Raw genomic sequence first — 12,731 nt, forward strand, 5'->3', positions numbered from 1 at the left:
CGTACTGACATTTGATGGCTTCTTGATAAAACTGAAGTGTTGATACTGAAGCCCACAATTCACTAGCTACATTACTGATACAATAGAGAGGGAAACTTTGAGAGGGATGCCAACGACCGGGCAACATATTTATCAGAGAGGACCAGTAAACAGAAAACACACTTACTCAACAAAACTGGAGCTGTTGTTTTCTGTTTGAATTTTACGTAATTTGTCAAGTCCACTCGAGAATTTCGGTACATTGCATACCGATGGAAACAACATAAATACCAGTACAGTGAAAAAGTAGTGATATCGGTAATAACGTGCACCTCTAGCATGTATGTATGTATGTATGTATGTATGTATGTATGTATGAATGAATGTATGTATGTATGTATGTATGTATGTATGTATGTATGTATGTATGTATGTAGGTAGGTAGGTAGGTAGGTAGGTAGGTAGGAAGGTAGGTAAGTTGGCAGGTTGGTAGGTAGGCCGGCAGGCAGGTAGATATAGGATTTAACGGCAATTCGTCATAAAATTGACATTATGGTTCCGATTATAAGGCAAGTTCTTAAAATGTAAGGATCAAGGATTTGCAAAGTAAATAAATTAAATAAATAAATAAAGTTTTAGGAATTTAATTTCTTCCAAATAAATATAAATATGTTCTGCAGAAAGCTAAGCGATAAAGGTGTTGCAAATCTGTAAAAGGTATATAACATAAAATATAAAGATAGAAATGAAATCTTGAAAATAAAGGGTCACAACAAGCTATGTTGACCGCATTACCTAAACTTTTCTAAGTTGAGTTCACACACACACACACACACACACAAATATCTGTCCCAGAAGGTCAAAATCGATCCACCCGACAATAATGTATTCCACTGTTAGTGGACATTGGCAGGATATGCTCTGGTTGAGATTCCATCAGTTGCTGGGGCGTCGGACTCGTAATGCAAGGGTCAAGGTTTCGATACCCACCCAGGTTCAACCGGGTCGACTTCCTTGTTGTGTCCTTGGGAAAGGCACTTAGCTCATATTTCATAGGCATGATATAGCCAATAATACGTTAAACGTGCTGTTAAAATTAGCAAAATACAAACATTGGTCTAGATTCAGCATTGAAAAGGGATGCACGAGTCGGGTATGAGTGTCCTATATGCGTGCCCCCTTTACACTAAGGTGAGGTGATACATTATGAAAATGGCAGCTGCATAAAAAGAAGCCCCAGGCTGCGCCCCCTTTCGCCTAGAACCCGAAGGTAATTGTTCCCTTTCCCCCAACACCTCTCGCATCGGCACTGAGATTGCGACAAGAGATTGACCACACTGATTTTGCTCTAAAGCCTTACGTTTATTCGCAGTTAAGGAATATAATCTGCATTTAAAGAAAACCACTAAAATAAGCAGAAGTATCCCTTAATTGAAAGTGTTAATTTTCTTGCTTGTTTTTTTTTTAAATTAATTTTTATGAAGAATAATCCGTATACGTAATGTGGACAAATCTGCACATGGTCGGCCTGCGATAGCTACGATTATAATAGTGGTTTGGAAATGTGTGTGTGTGTGTGTGTGTGTGTGTGTTTAAATCATGAATATAAGACCCGTTTGCCAACCATGCAGACTGTTATACAGTAACAAGAGAAGCATGGTACGTTTTGTTTGCTTTGGTCCCAGATTTTCCTTCTTTACAACTCCACCATGTTTTGAATTGCACATTTATCTCCCATTACTTATGTCGTACACTCAGTTGTAAGATTGCAATTTTAACCCCCCCCCCCACCAAGAAAAAATATTTTTCCCGAGTATTTGATGTGTTATAGCATAAATTACTAAAGTGTAAAGTGTTTCCGATGGAATTCTTAACAGTTTACTCTTAAAACTACTTATAACTGTACAAATGAGAGCACAGGTCAGATTTGATTTCAACTATAAAGTTAGTGTACTGTTTACAAATTTAATTTCAGATGGAACGTGCTAACTACCGATACAATGCACAATCAATATTTCAAAGACTTGAGTTTATTAGTTATTTACAAATATATCGTTTGCTTATGTGACATGCGACATTTTTGTGTTGCCTGTAAAGAGCGGTACAACTTTCCTGAATTGAAAAGGTGATAAGGTGGAAAAATAACCAGGGCAAGGCTGCTCACCTTTTCCCGGTAATATAACGGTTACTTTGTTCCTACACAGGAATATCTAAACGGTACATATTATTACATTTGATCGTGCGTCCATCCGTCCGTACTTCACAAGCACTGCTTGACAAAGGTTCATTTGCTTATCTAAGAATCCACCTGTGTAGTTACCACCCATCAAAAATGCTTTGTAAATTTTAATAACACATGCATCATAGCAGAGAAAAAAATAAACCTTTTTTTGTGAAAAAAATAAACCTTTAATTAAATTTAAATTTTTAAAGCAAACGAAGCTTTTTAGCATGGGCATGTATTATTTTTATATCCGCCGTGAACAACAAAGACAACAGGAACACACTAGCTTGGTTCATCCAACCAATATCGGTGGTTTCCTCTGGGTTTAGCTGTTGTCAACTCAAGCCGTATAGACTATATTGTAATTGGGCTAACTTATAAGAACTGATTTTACAATCGACCTAGAATGGAATTTGTTTAAAGTAAACAAGGGCTTTTTGTAACTTGAAAAGAAAAAACGCATAAGTAATATATATATATATATATATATATATATATATATATATATATATATATATATATATATATATATATATATATATATGACGCAGCAATCGGGTACACTGGGAAGGATCGAATAAGAAACTATTAGTTGGTATTGATGCTAGTTTTAAAATGATCTTTTTTTCTTCTATTGTTATTAATTTTTTTTTTTCACAGCTGCATCAAAGTAGAAATTAAAGAAAAGTTGTGGTTAGAATTTCCAGTTTAGAAAATACGCCGTGGTGCGCAAATATTGGTTTAACCTCCGCGTATAGGTCGCATCAGAGATGCAAGAGAAAAATCTTGAACAAAACAAAAATTCTCCGAAGTGTAAATAAACCTAAGACTGCAAAATAAAGCTTAAAGTTTTCATCTTTTTAAAATTTACTTTCCCTGATAAGTTAAACAAGTTGCAACTATATGCAACATAGCTGGAATTTCCCATCCTTTTGGAAGGAATGCGGTGTAACGTACCTAAGTCGGAAAAGATTGCCGAATAATTCAATGCGTGAAAATAACAGTTGAATAGAATCTAAATGTGACAAAATCAATAGACAAAGTTGATTATTTCCTAAATCAAAACTCTCAAGGTAGGTGGGTAATCTGTAATCCCATTACAATCTTCCTCAATGAAAAACCGTTACTCAGTGAACATCCGTTCCCAACATAATAGGAACGTGTTGATTTTCAACGGAAATAATAAAATTGCCACTTTAACCCCTCCACCTCTCTAAAAAATACAATTCCGTTTCGTTGCTTACACCCCATTTGTTATTCATTATAGTCTGAACCATAAAGTCTCATCTAAGTTGCAAACATTCCTCATATTAATTGACACCAGCACTATTGACGCCGAAAGACATCTTCGGGGGCCTTTCAAAACGTTCAATGGATTCTCATTTGATAAGAAATCCATAAAGTCCTTCGAGTTGTCACATGAATCGATGGTCTTGTCTTTTCAATAGTAAAACATCACTTTATGATAAAACACTGCATAAATTAATTGCTATTAACAATTCTCCACAAGTTTTGTCCGATCTTCAGCAAGTTGTGTCGAATTTGGAAAAAAATCTCGACACTATACCATGTATACGATGCAAGTAATGCAGTAGCCATTCATTAACCTCATAATCCACCTTTGTGTTCTAAAGTGGCACAACAATTAATCTTTGTATGAAAATCGTATAATAATTGGGAAAGTGTCACTTTATTATAATTCATATATGGTATAAATAATAATAATATTACTACTACTACTACTACTACTACTACTAATAATAATAATAATGATAATAATAATATAAGAGTGAGAAGAAACAACTTCTGTAAAATTTGGAAACAAGCAGGAACTTCATATTTCCCCTGGTGCTATGGGCAGATCACAATTTGATATACCAATAGTATTGGTATATCAATTTTCTTTATACAAAAATTCTAAATGCCATGTTATTTTTAATGTTTGTGGCACAAATAAATCCAAAAATAAATAAGCCAAATTTAAAAACAAATATTTACTGCTCTCTCTCCCCCTCTCACGCCTCGCACGCCAGCAACTAAACTAAATTGCATGTTATTCAGTTTTGTTATATTATTACAAACATCAGAATTTATTTGAATCTAAAGACAATGACACCAAACCACCATATTCTCAGATTATGAAGTTAGTCCAACTCCGAAGGTTGCAATGAAGACATTTGATACAGTGATGGTTATTACCAAGACATTGCTTATTTTGTCTACAATGTCAATTCTTTTCTTGTATTGGGACGCTTCAGGGCCATCAAGAGCTTTTTCACGTCTCTCGAAAAACTTGATGATTACCATGACAAAAGTGAAGATGACTTGTAGAGTGATGGACATAATAATAAAAAACAATCGTAGGATATAGTACTTATCTCTTGATCCAAGATCAAGTACAACTTTTAACTGAAACACATTTGCACTCAAAAGGGCAACGTCCATAAAACGGTGGATAAAACTGCTTTTCTTGGAATATACATTGGTTGCATTGGCGGCTGCCTGAAATAATAATAATAATATCAACACCAACAAAACAATACACAAAAGATAAAAATAAGTAATGTGCTTATATTTAACATATTGACAAAGTACATACAGCCATTTCTGTCAGCATCTTCCTAATAGGGCCAACGTCAATTGTGTTTCAAGTAAACGTATAACATGTGGTAAACATGTTCTAGATTGTAGGTACTTAAAATAATCCCTATCACATACCTCGTTTGCAAGACTTGGGCCAAGACAGCAAACTTTTTGAAAGCATTTTTTCTATCATGAAATGCGATCATTTAAGGGAAAATTTGATACAAACTCACACTTTAGGACTGATTTAACAATATCACAACATAATCAGTTTTTGAGTTAAATGAACCCTCTGTGAATCGTTGACCATCTGATAGCGAAAGCACTCCTGTGCAAAGCGATTTAACAATTGCTGTTTTAAACGCACGCGCACGTTCATTTTTGCGATACTATAGGACGCCATATCGTTCATAATGAATGAAAAAAAGTAATTGAGCTTGAGTGTTAAATAATTCGAGCGCGTGGAAGATGGTGCGCTGGAGAGATCGTCGGGTGAGTTGTTGAGATCGTAGCTAGAGATATCGTTGGGTGAGCTGAGATGACGCACGTGATAAGGTGAGATCATGGGGTCGCCCACGTATGGGAAAAGCATATATCCTTAAAACTTAATAGCTGACCTCTACATATGCCCCCCCCCCCCAAAAAAAAAAATCAAATAAAAAAAATAATATAATAAATTATGCGTGCGCCCCTGGGGCGACATAAACAGTGAGCTAGAGAGGCGGAGCTAGAGAGACGAGTGGGAGAATATGGAATTGCTGGGGGGGGGGGGGGCCAGATTTATGTACAAATGTAATTCTACAATCAGCGACCTTGTATAAAAAAAATCATAAAAAATCAAATACACAAATGAGGTCAAAAAGGTCCATATTTTGGGATAGCTGTGTTAAAACAAAGCATAAGAATATTATCTACTAGACCAAAGAAGTCAATCGCAGTTCATAGCAGAAGACGTTATTGCACCACAACCCCAAATTTCTACCTGCAATTTTCATGTCCGAATGTAATTTATGACACCGTGTGATGCTCACAGTGCAAAAACAAGCTCTTTTCCTAGATGACAATTCTGCAAAACAGTATGTACTAAACAGGCTGATGCAACTGAAAATAGTTGTCATCCAAGCCGTTTTTGAGATATTCTACTTGCCCCAAACCAATGTGTTTACTGCTATGGGAGGCTAGCTCTTCTTCCTAGCCGACTGTTGGTATTTCACTATCAACATACTGCAGAGTAACTATGAAATGTGTACATGCCTGTCACCAATTTCATGAACAACACAAGCCCGAAACACCCAGTTCACCAACATATTCATATCTTCAAATAGTAAACAACAATAGCTGCAAAAGGCACACCATAGCCTTAAGTTAAGAAATTTGCCAGGGGCCAATTTACGAAACTGGACCCTGCCAACTAGAGAGGCTGGCTGGAGTAATCGAGAGCAAGTGGGATAAGATCGAGTTTCACATATGTAAGGTGATCGATATGTGAATTCCAGCAAAGGTGTTGATCAATATAGATACGAATAACGTTTTGAGTCTTATCACTGGACACTTTTAAGCTATTCTGTTTTGTTCACACCTAGCAGAACTATTGTTCAAGTCGATTTGAAGTCGATTTTGCATGGAGTCGAGAGACTGACCAGATATATGTCGATGTATGTAAATTTCCAGAGTCACCATTGGTCGTAATCAGATTTTAATATTATGATCGGCTACAGTGGAATCTAACTGGAATTTAACACCGCGTTTGGTCCATATAGGTTGGCCTAGTCAAAACATAGTATTCCAAACATTGAAGATGCTGCAGAGGCTTCGCATCTCGCAAACACAAATTAAACTGATAAAGTTCTCATGCTCTTCAAGTTTTGAAACAAAACAAAAAATATTCAGTCAAGATAAAAGGGTAACATAGAACCCACCATCTGTATAACACATACATTTACGTTCCAAACATAATATTTAGTTTAGTAAATTTACTCTACACTTACACTCGTTGTTCACATATAAAATACAAGGTATGGCCTAGAGATTTTCAAATACTCCTGTTTGAATAGTGTACATAAAAAAAATGCATAGCATCTCTACAACAGGAGTGTTGTGTCGAAACAGGTTTTGCAGCGAAGGAGGAAAGAGGGCAACTACAGTAGAATCTTGTCTGGCAACAAACTTGAATAATTAAGCATCAGATCCTACATGTATAGCTTCACAGGCTCCTTAAAAGTTGGTTTGTAGGGTGGACCGATCTTGAAATACATCCTTTCTGTAGCAGCATACCGTAGGACATGACGAAATCCGTATCGATTGCTGTGTGATGTATATCTTTAATGACAAGGAAGATAGTTAAAATATTGCTGACGTTTGTTGAACATGACATATATTTATTCTTCTGTTCACTTCATTATGCTTTTTTTTATCGCTCATCAATTCATTTCCTATCAGCTTTGTCTCTAACTCCCTAACATAATATTCTAACTCTTCAACTAACTCATTGTCGTGTATGTCGTCCAGGGTAACTAAGTGATTCAAGTTTCCTTTTACAAAATTAACTATGCTTGAAAAGGACAGAAACATACGCAGAACTTGCGAACATTCTGGTGTTCCTACTGATTCTTGCTACAAAGACAGAAACATACTCAGAACTTGTGAACATTCTGGTGTTCCTAGTTACTTTTTCCACAAAGAAAGAAACATACGCAGAATATGTGAAAATTCTAGTGTTCCTAGTGATTAATGCTACCAAGACAGGAACATACGAAGAACATGTGAAAATGCTAGTGTTGCTGGTGACACATTGCTTAAAATCACGAGTCGAAGCATCGGAAAGAAAGAAAATAAGAAAAAACAAATTACACATAATGGCGTAAATATAGTTCCAGGAGAGATTGCTTATGAAAATACTATCCTAATTACGAAGAAATTAGTAACAAGAGAATAATTCGCATTGAAGTTGAGGAATTAGAAGGTATAAAACAACAACTACAATACTTTAGGTCTGACGCCTCAAACATTGTTCAGAAAGCAGGAAAAAACAATTAAACCACTCGAAGAAGCTATGGAACCGAATGAACCGAATGACAAAAAACATTAAAAAAGGTTCTTACAATACACCAAACAACATGAACAAGACAACAAGCAAATGTAAATAGCTGACATCAAAGCGTTATTCTATCTTTATCCAGGGAGATCAGGGGTAATGAATGAAGGGTTCATATTGCACGGTTATCACATCAAGGGATTGAAAGAGATTTTTGTCATATTTTAACGCGCACGGGTAACATAGCAAGGGATTGAAAGAGATATAAGTCCTCTTTTAACGAGTCATGTACTAAACTGGTGTTTTTGTGCTTTATTTTTGCATTACATTTGTCTAATCACAAAGCGTAGGAATGTTAATATTTGCAGCTTAAAAAGTTTGCATTTCAGGATTTAACCACACTAAAATACTGTTGTCTGAAGCCAACATTTTGTGTTATCTATATATATCCAACGTCATATTGATAGAGCAGATTTTTAATATTCGTAGCTTATGTGACTGTCTAATAAATTGCTTTTTGTTCCCATACAGATTATAGGATAGTTAGTCTTCCTGCATCTTCGGAACAAGAGCTGTTGAGAAACAAGGCTCTTGTTGTAGGAATGCTATACAGCTTTGTAGTGTAGACAGCTCGTATAAGAGTATTTGGACAATCATGGGCCAAATAGGTCCTATGAGAACAGTTTGTATGGGAATACATAAAATAACCACGATATGGTTTGGACTGATAACAAGGATGTGTAGGTGTACAGTAACTTTACTAGGCAACACAGAATGTTTGGAATGTGAATAGATTATCATAGAGGTAGTGGGTTATAGTCTGTGCCTTCTACCTTGATTAATATTTCGTTTAAAATCTTGGAGAGCAATAACAATTTTGCAATTTTAATAGATGTTGGCGTGGCAGGGAATCCGTTCCAACATCTTTCAAACTTATACTGCTGTTTTCACTAGCCATTTCTGAAACTATTATATTTATTTTTTAAAAATACAACGTGGTAGCCTCGAATTCTCATCTCTACACTACCATAATATATTGCGACCCAAATGTAATGTTATATGTTTTAGACTCTCATCGTGCCTCCACCTAACAGAAATGTTTCCATAGTGACCCAACTCTAGTCCTCATTTTGTAAATTAAATCCCGTTACAAATAAATAAATCAGATGAAATGAAAAATACATTTTCTTCTCGAAATAGAAGAACTTCTATCTACTGTCTTGAATCTAATCATGCGACTTTCAGGTTTCGCTTTTGTAGACAAGGTCACCCAAAACATCAATCCGACTTACTGATCTTACAAATTGAACAACCCAGTAGTGCCCCCAATACCACTCAAGGAGTCAAGGGAAAACGGAAGGATGCAAAAGGAAACGGCTCAGTTTATTACCTTCATTATTTCTTCACAAAGAGGGAAATTAAAATGAATTTACACGAAAAGCATGTACGCCCTACATTTGAGATTGCGAGCCACTGAAGTAGCATTATTTTATCTTATTTCGAAAAAATAAGTATACCAATGAATAGACAAAGAAATTCAATGTTCAGTTTATATGTTATTGACCTACTTCAAAAGTAGTAACCTGAGATTGTTCATTACTGGTAATTCATTTTAATTAATAAAATTAGAATGATCCTATCAGTGTAAAGGCAATGTTAAGCAAATGTTATGTGTTGGGAAGCAAATATGGGGAAGGAACAAAGTCCATAAACTTGCATTGTAAATTAACAAGAATATGTATTAGATCTTAGGTAACGTTCTTTCATGATTGGGTCATAAAATAAATAAGGCTAGAAAACAGCTTGTCATCTCTCGTCTATCTCCCCTCTGATAAAACTAATCTTAGCGATTGAGGTCAGTCACATAGAATCAACATTGATTTTTCCCATCGGTTGAATGCCATCAGATTGGGAACCAATTTATACTAGTAGGCCTAAGCATAAATGTTACCAACAAAGTACGTTTATCAAATATATACGGTTGTCTGAAATTATATACATTAATTGTGATGTTAACCATTGGTAATGATAACCCATGTATGATTTCGGAATACATTTATATGAAATGATAAATTCAGAGAATTTTACCCGAGTTCAGCAAAAGCAATTTTATAATATTTATTTTTGGAAGACTCGAATTCACAGAGTGCTAATAGAATTATAAATAATTTCATTACTGATAGAAGTGTCTATAATTTCATTCCTTGTGCAAATAATTATCGCTTGCTTAGACTTTGTTCTCTCCCATTCGCTCTCGATTAATCCAGCTTTTCCTCTCCGACAAACCCTATCCTCTCCTCTCTCTCTCCAGCTCCGTCGCCCCATTTCGCCGTACGATCTCTCCAAATTGCTCTCTCAAGCTCGTATTAGGAGGATATCTTCAACTCGCCCACCGATCTCTCCAGCTCGTCCTACGATCCCATCCCCTATAAGAGATACGATTTCTTCAACTCGCCATCTCCCAATAACTCTCGATTTCTGTCGCTCGATTTCGATCACATTTTCTCATCCATTTTGTACGATTTGGCCTTCCGTAAGATATTTTTAATGTCCTGCTTCTGATACGATCGAAAGAAGATGTAACCTACCACTCCCGTGACCATTGAAATAATGGAATAGCCCTTTTTCTTGTTTTGTCGTTGGTCGCGTCGACAGACTTGCTCTGCAATCACATCTATTCAGTGAACGACGTTCTCTGCGAATCATTGAACCTACGCAATGCCCTCCCCGCAAAAAAACCAAATCTGCTTAGTGATTTTAGTGTAAGTTGCTAGGAACACCTATTTGCAAATTATTGTTGTTCTTGCTGGTCTAACACCATTTTCCAGCACACAATAGGTCATACGCGGCGGCCAGTATAACTAGCGGATGAAGAAACTGGTTAAACTCTGGTAAGACCCACCGATCCACGGGAAGCCACCGGTAAGCTTTCTAAAGTACCCATATTGGTCGAGCCCGAGGCTCGAATCCACGAGGACGGAGGAGAGATGGCAGCGATCGGTAAAAATGAGAGCTTTAGACCACTGGACCACCCGTGGTCTCCTATTTGCAAATAAAGATCGGGTTGAGTGCATTTTTTCTGTTCCTTATCTTCATTTTTTAATATTATATGAAACCATATATTTTTTAATGGATCATTGAGATGACTACACAGTAAGTGTCAGCATGATGTTTCTGTGACGGGAGTTATCAAAATATAGATTACATCCAGTACTAGGTCAAATTACTAACCTGTCATCAACAGTGAAACTTTCATTGAATCATCAAGCAAACCGGTTTTTGAATCAACCCACCCCACCCCATTCCGTCTTTGCTTCTGAGGTATTTAATATTTGTAAAACAGTAACAAAAACGCATTCCCATAGCCTCTGTGTAAAATAGTTTAAGAGAAGTAACAACACAGTTTTGACAGTATCATTTCAAACAATCACAGCAAAAGTTACGTGGAGCAATTATCATTTGAATATTCATTGTTAGTTTTAAACACTAATATTATGTCTCACCTTTTACATTTTACAAATGCACATCACGATCACATTAAATTGTATAGAAATCCTAGAAAATACTATACAATCGATTAATCGCCACATTAACTGCAGCAGTAAACTCTTCTGAATTGTTCAATGATTATTATTCATATTAACATGATTTTTTTGTTGGTTTTTTATAGTTGCTATGGATTTTCCGCGCTTCATTCCATCGCATTGATATATGTTTCCATTTTATCTGTTTTAACGTATGCGTATAAATTGGTTCTTAAGTATATATTCTTCAATAATGCAGAGATAGAAGAAAACGCCTTCCATGCATTTTCGTTCCTTTTAAGATAATTTCGTGTGATATGAGTAGCTGGAAAGGTGAAGCAAATGAATGGCGTTTGCGTATATATATATATTCTATCAACATTTCTATGTTGCTTTACACAAGGTATATATATATATATATATATATATATATATATATATATATATATATATATATATATATATATACGAAAGTGTTTCCAGCAAATGACTATACATTCACACAAATTTTTTAAAAATAGTATTATCTATTAAAATGATCATAAAGCCTTGTTATCTTACATTTGGATTTGCATCTTCGACCTCCGATTCTTGATCTTGAGATCCTATATTTCTCTCGCTTATTTCTTTCACACCAACTGTGTTTTTGCTTGACATCATGGAGGATTCATTCTGACAGGCAAAACATGAATGTGAATTGTTAAAGTTGTTTTAAACGTTCCCTTTGATTTAAAACAGAAACGAGTATGTACAGCTGATAATACAGATTTTCATCTGAATAATTTTCAGTACAGCACGAAAGATTTTCCACGTGTGTTTGTTTGTGTAAATGTATGTAGTGTAAATGTATGTAGTGTAAATATATATATATATATATATATATATATATATATATATATATATATATATATATATATATATATATATATATATATATATATATATATAAGAGAGAGAGAGAGAGAGAGATCATACCGAGCACAAATGGAAAATCCTCCTCACCCTTCGTATTTGGTTTCATTTCTATGAATAATGAAACTTGCTGATATATTTAATTAAGATATAGCTATAATAAATGTCGACACATATCACTCTTGACCTGCATGGGCCAGCCCTGTTCTCTGATAACGGTACGGTGAAATAGACAAAACCGCCATGTCAAGATTTATGGTTATACCAAATACTCAAACGAGAAACTCATTTTGCCGCTGATCAATAGAACAAAATCTCGCCAATTTTTCTAGTGATAGTGTATAGAGACACCTTTAATACCTTTATTCTATCAACATTTCTATGTTGCTTTACACAAGGTATTCCGGTGTTTGTTCGATCTTAGCGTTCGATTTTTAATCTCGGTCTAATACATTTAAATCCATTTTTCGACAGC

General features: G+C 35.4%; 1 protein-coding gene across 1 annotated transcript; it reads right to left on the bottom strand.

Moving 5' to 3' along the window:
* Positions 1-607: 607 nt before the first annotated feature.
* LOC149786771 (ninjurin-1-like) lies at positions 608-12,452 on the bottom strand. Its single transcript, XM_089977280.1, has 3 exons — positions 12,320-12,452; positions 11,906-12,016; positions 608-4,705 (listed from the first exon to the last, which is right to left on the bottom strand). Exons 2-3 carry the CDS (start codon positions 12,002-12,004, stop codon positions 4,340-4,342), a joined length of 465 nt encoding a protein of 154 aa, XP_089833406.1. The 5' UTR covers positions 12,005-12,016; positions 12,320-12,452; the 3' UTR covers positions 608-4,339.
* Between the last annotated feature and the right edge of the window lie 279 nt (positions 12,453-12,731).

Source organism: Sinohyriopsis cumingii, chromosome 12 (assembly GCF_028554795.1).
Source record: "Sinohyriopsis cumingii isolate HCF-2022 chromosome 12, ASM2855479v2, whole genome shotgun sequence".
Lineage (NCBI taxonomy): Eukaryota > Metazoa > Mollusca > Bivalvia > Unionida > Unionidae > Sinohyriopsis > Sinohyriopsis cumingii.

Bases quoted from the DNA above. Each gene is read 5' to 3' on its own strand.
- LOC149786771 (XM_089977280.1), bottom strand. From the start codon at position 12,004: ATGATGTCAAGCAAAAACACAGTTGGTGTGAAAGAAATAAGCGAGAGA. The intron at 4,706-11,905 runs GTAAGATAACAA...TTATTATTTCAG, and splicing joins TCGAAGATGCAAATCCAAAT to GCAGCCGCCAATGCAACCAA.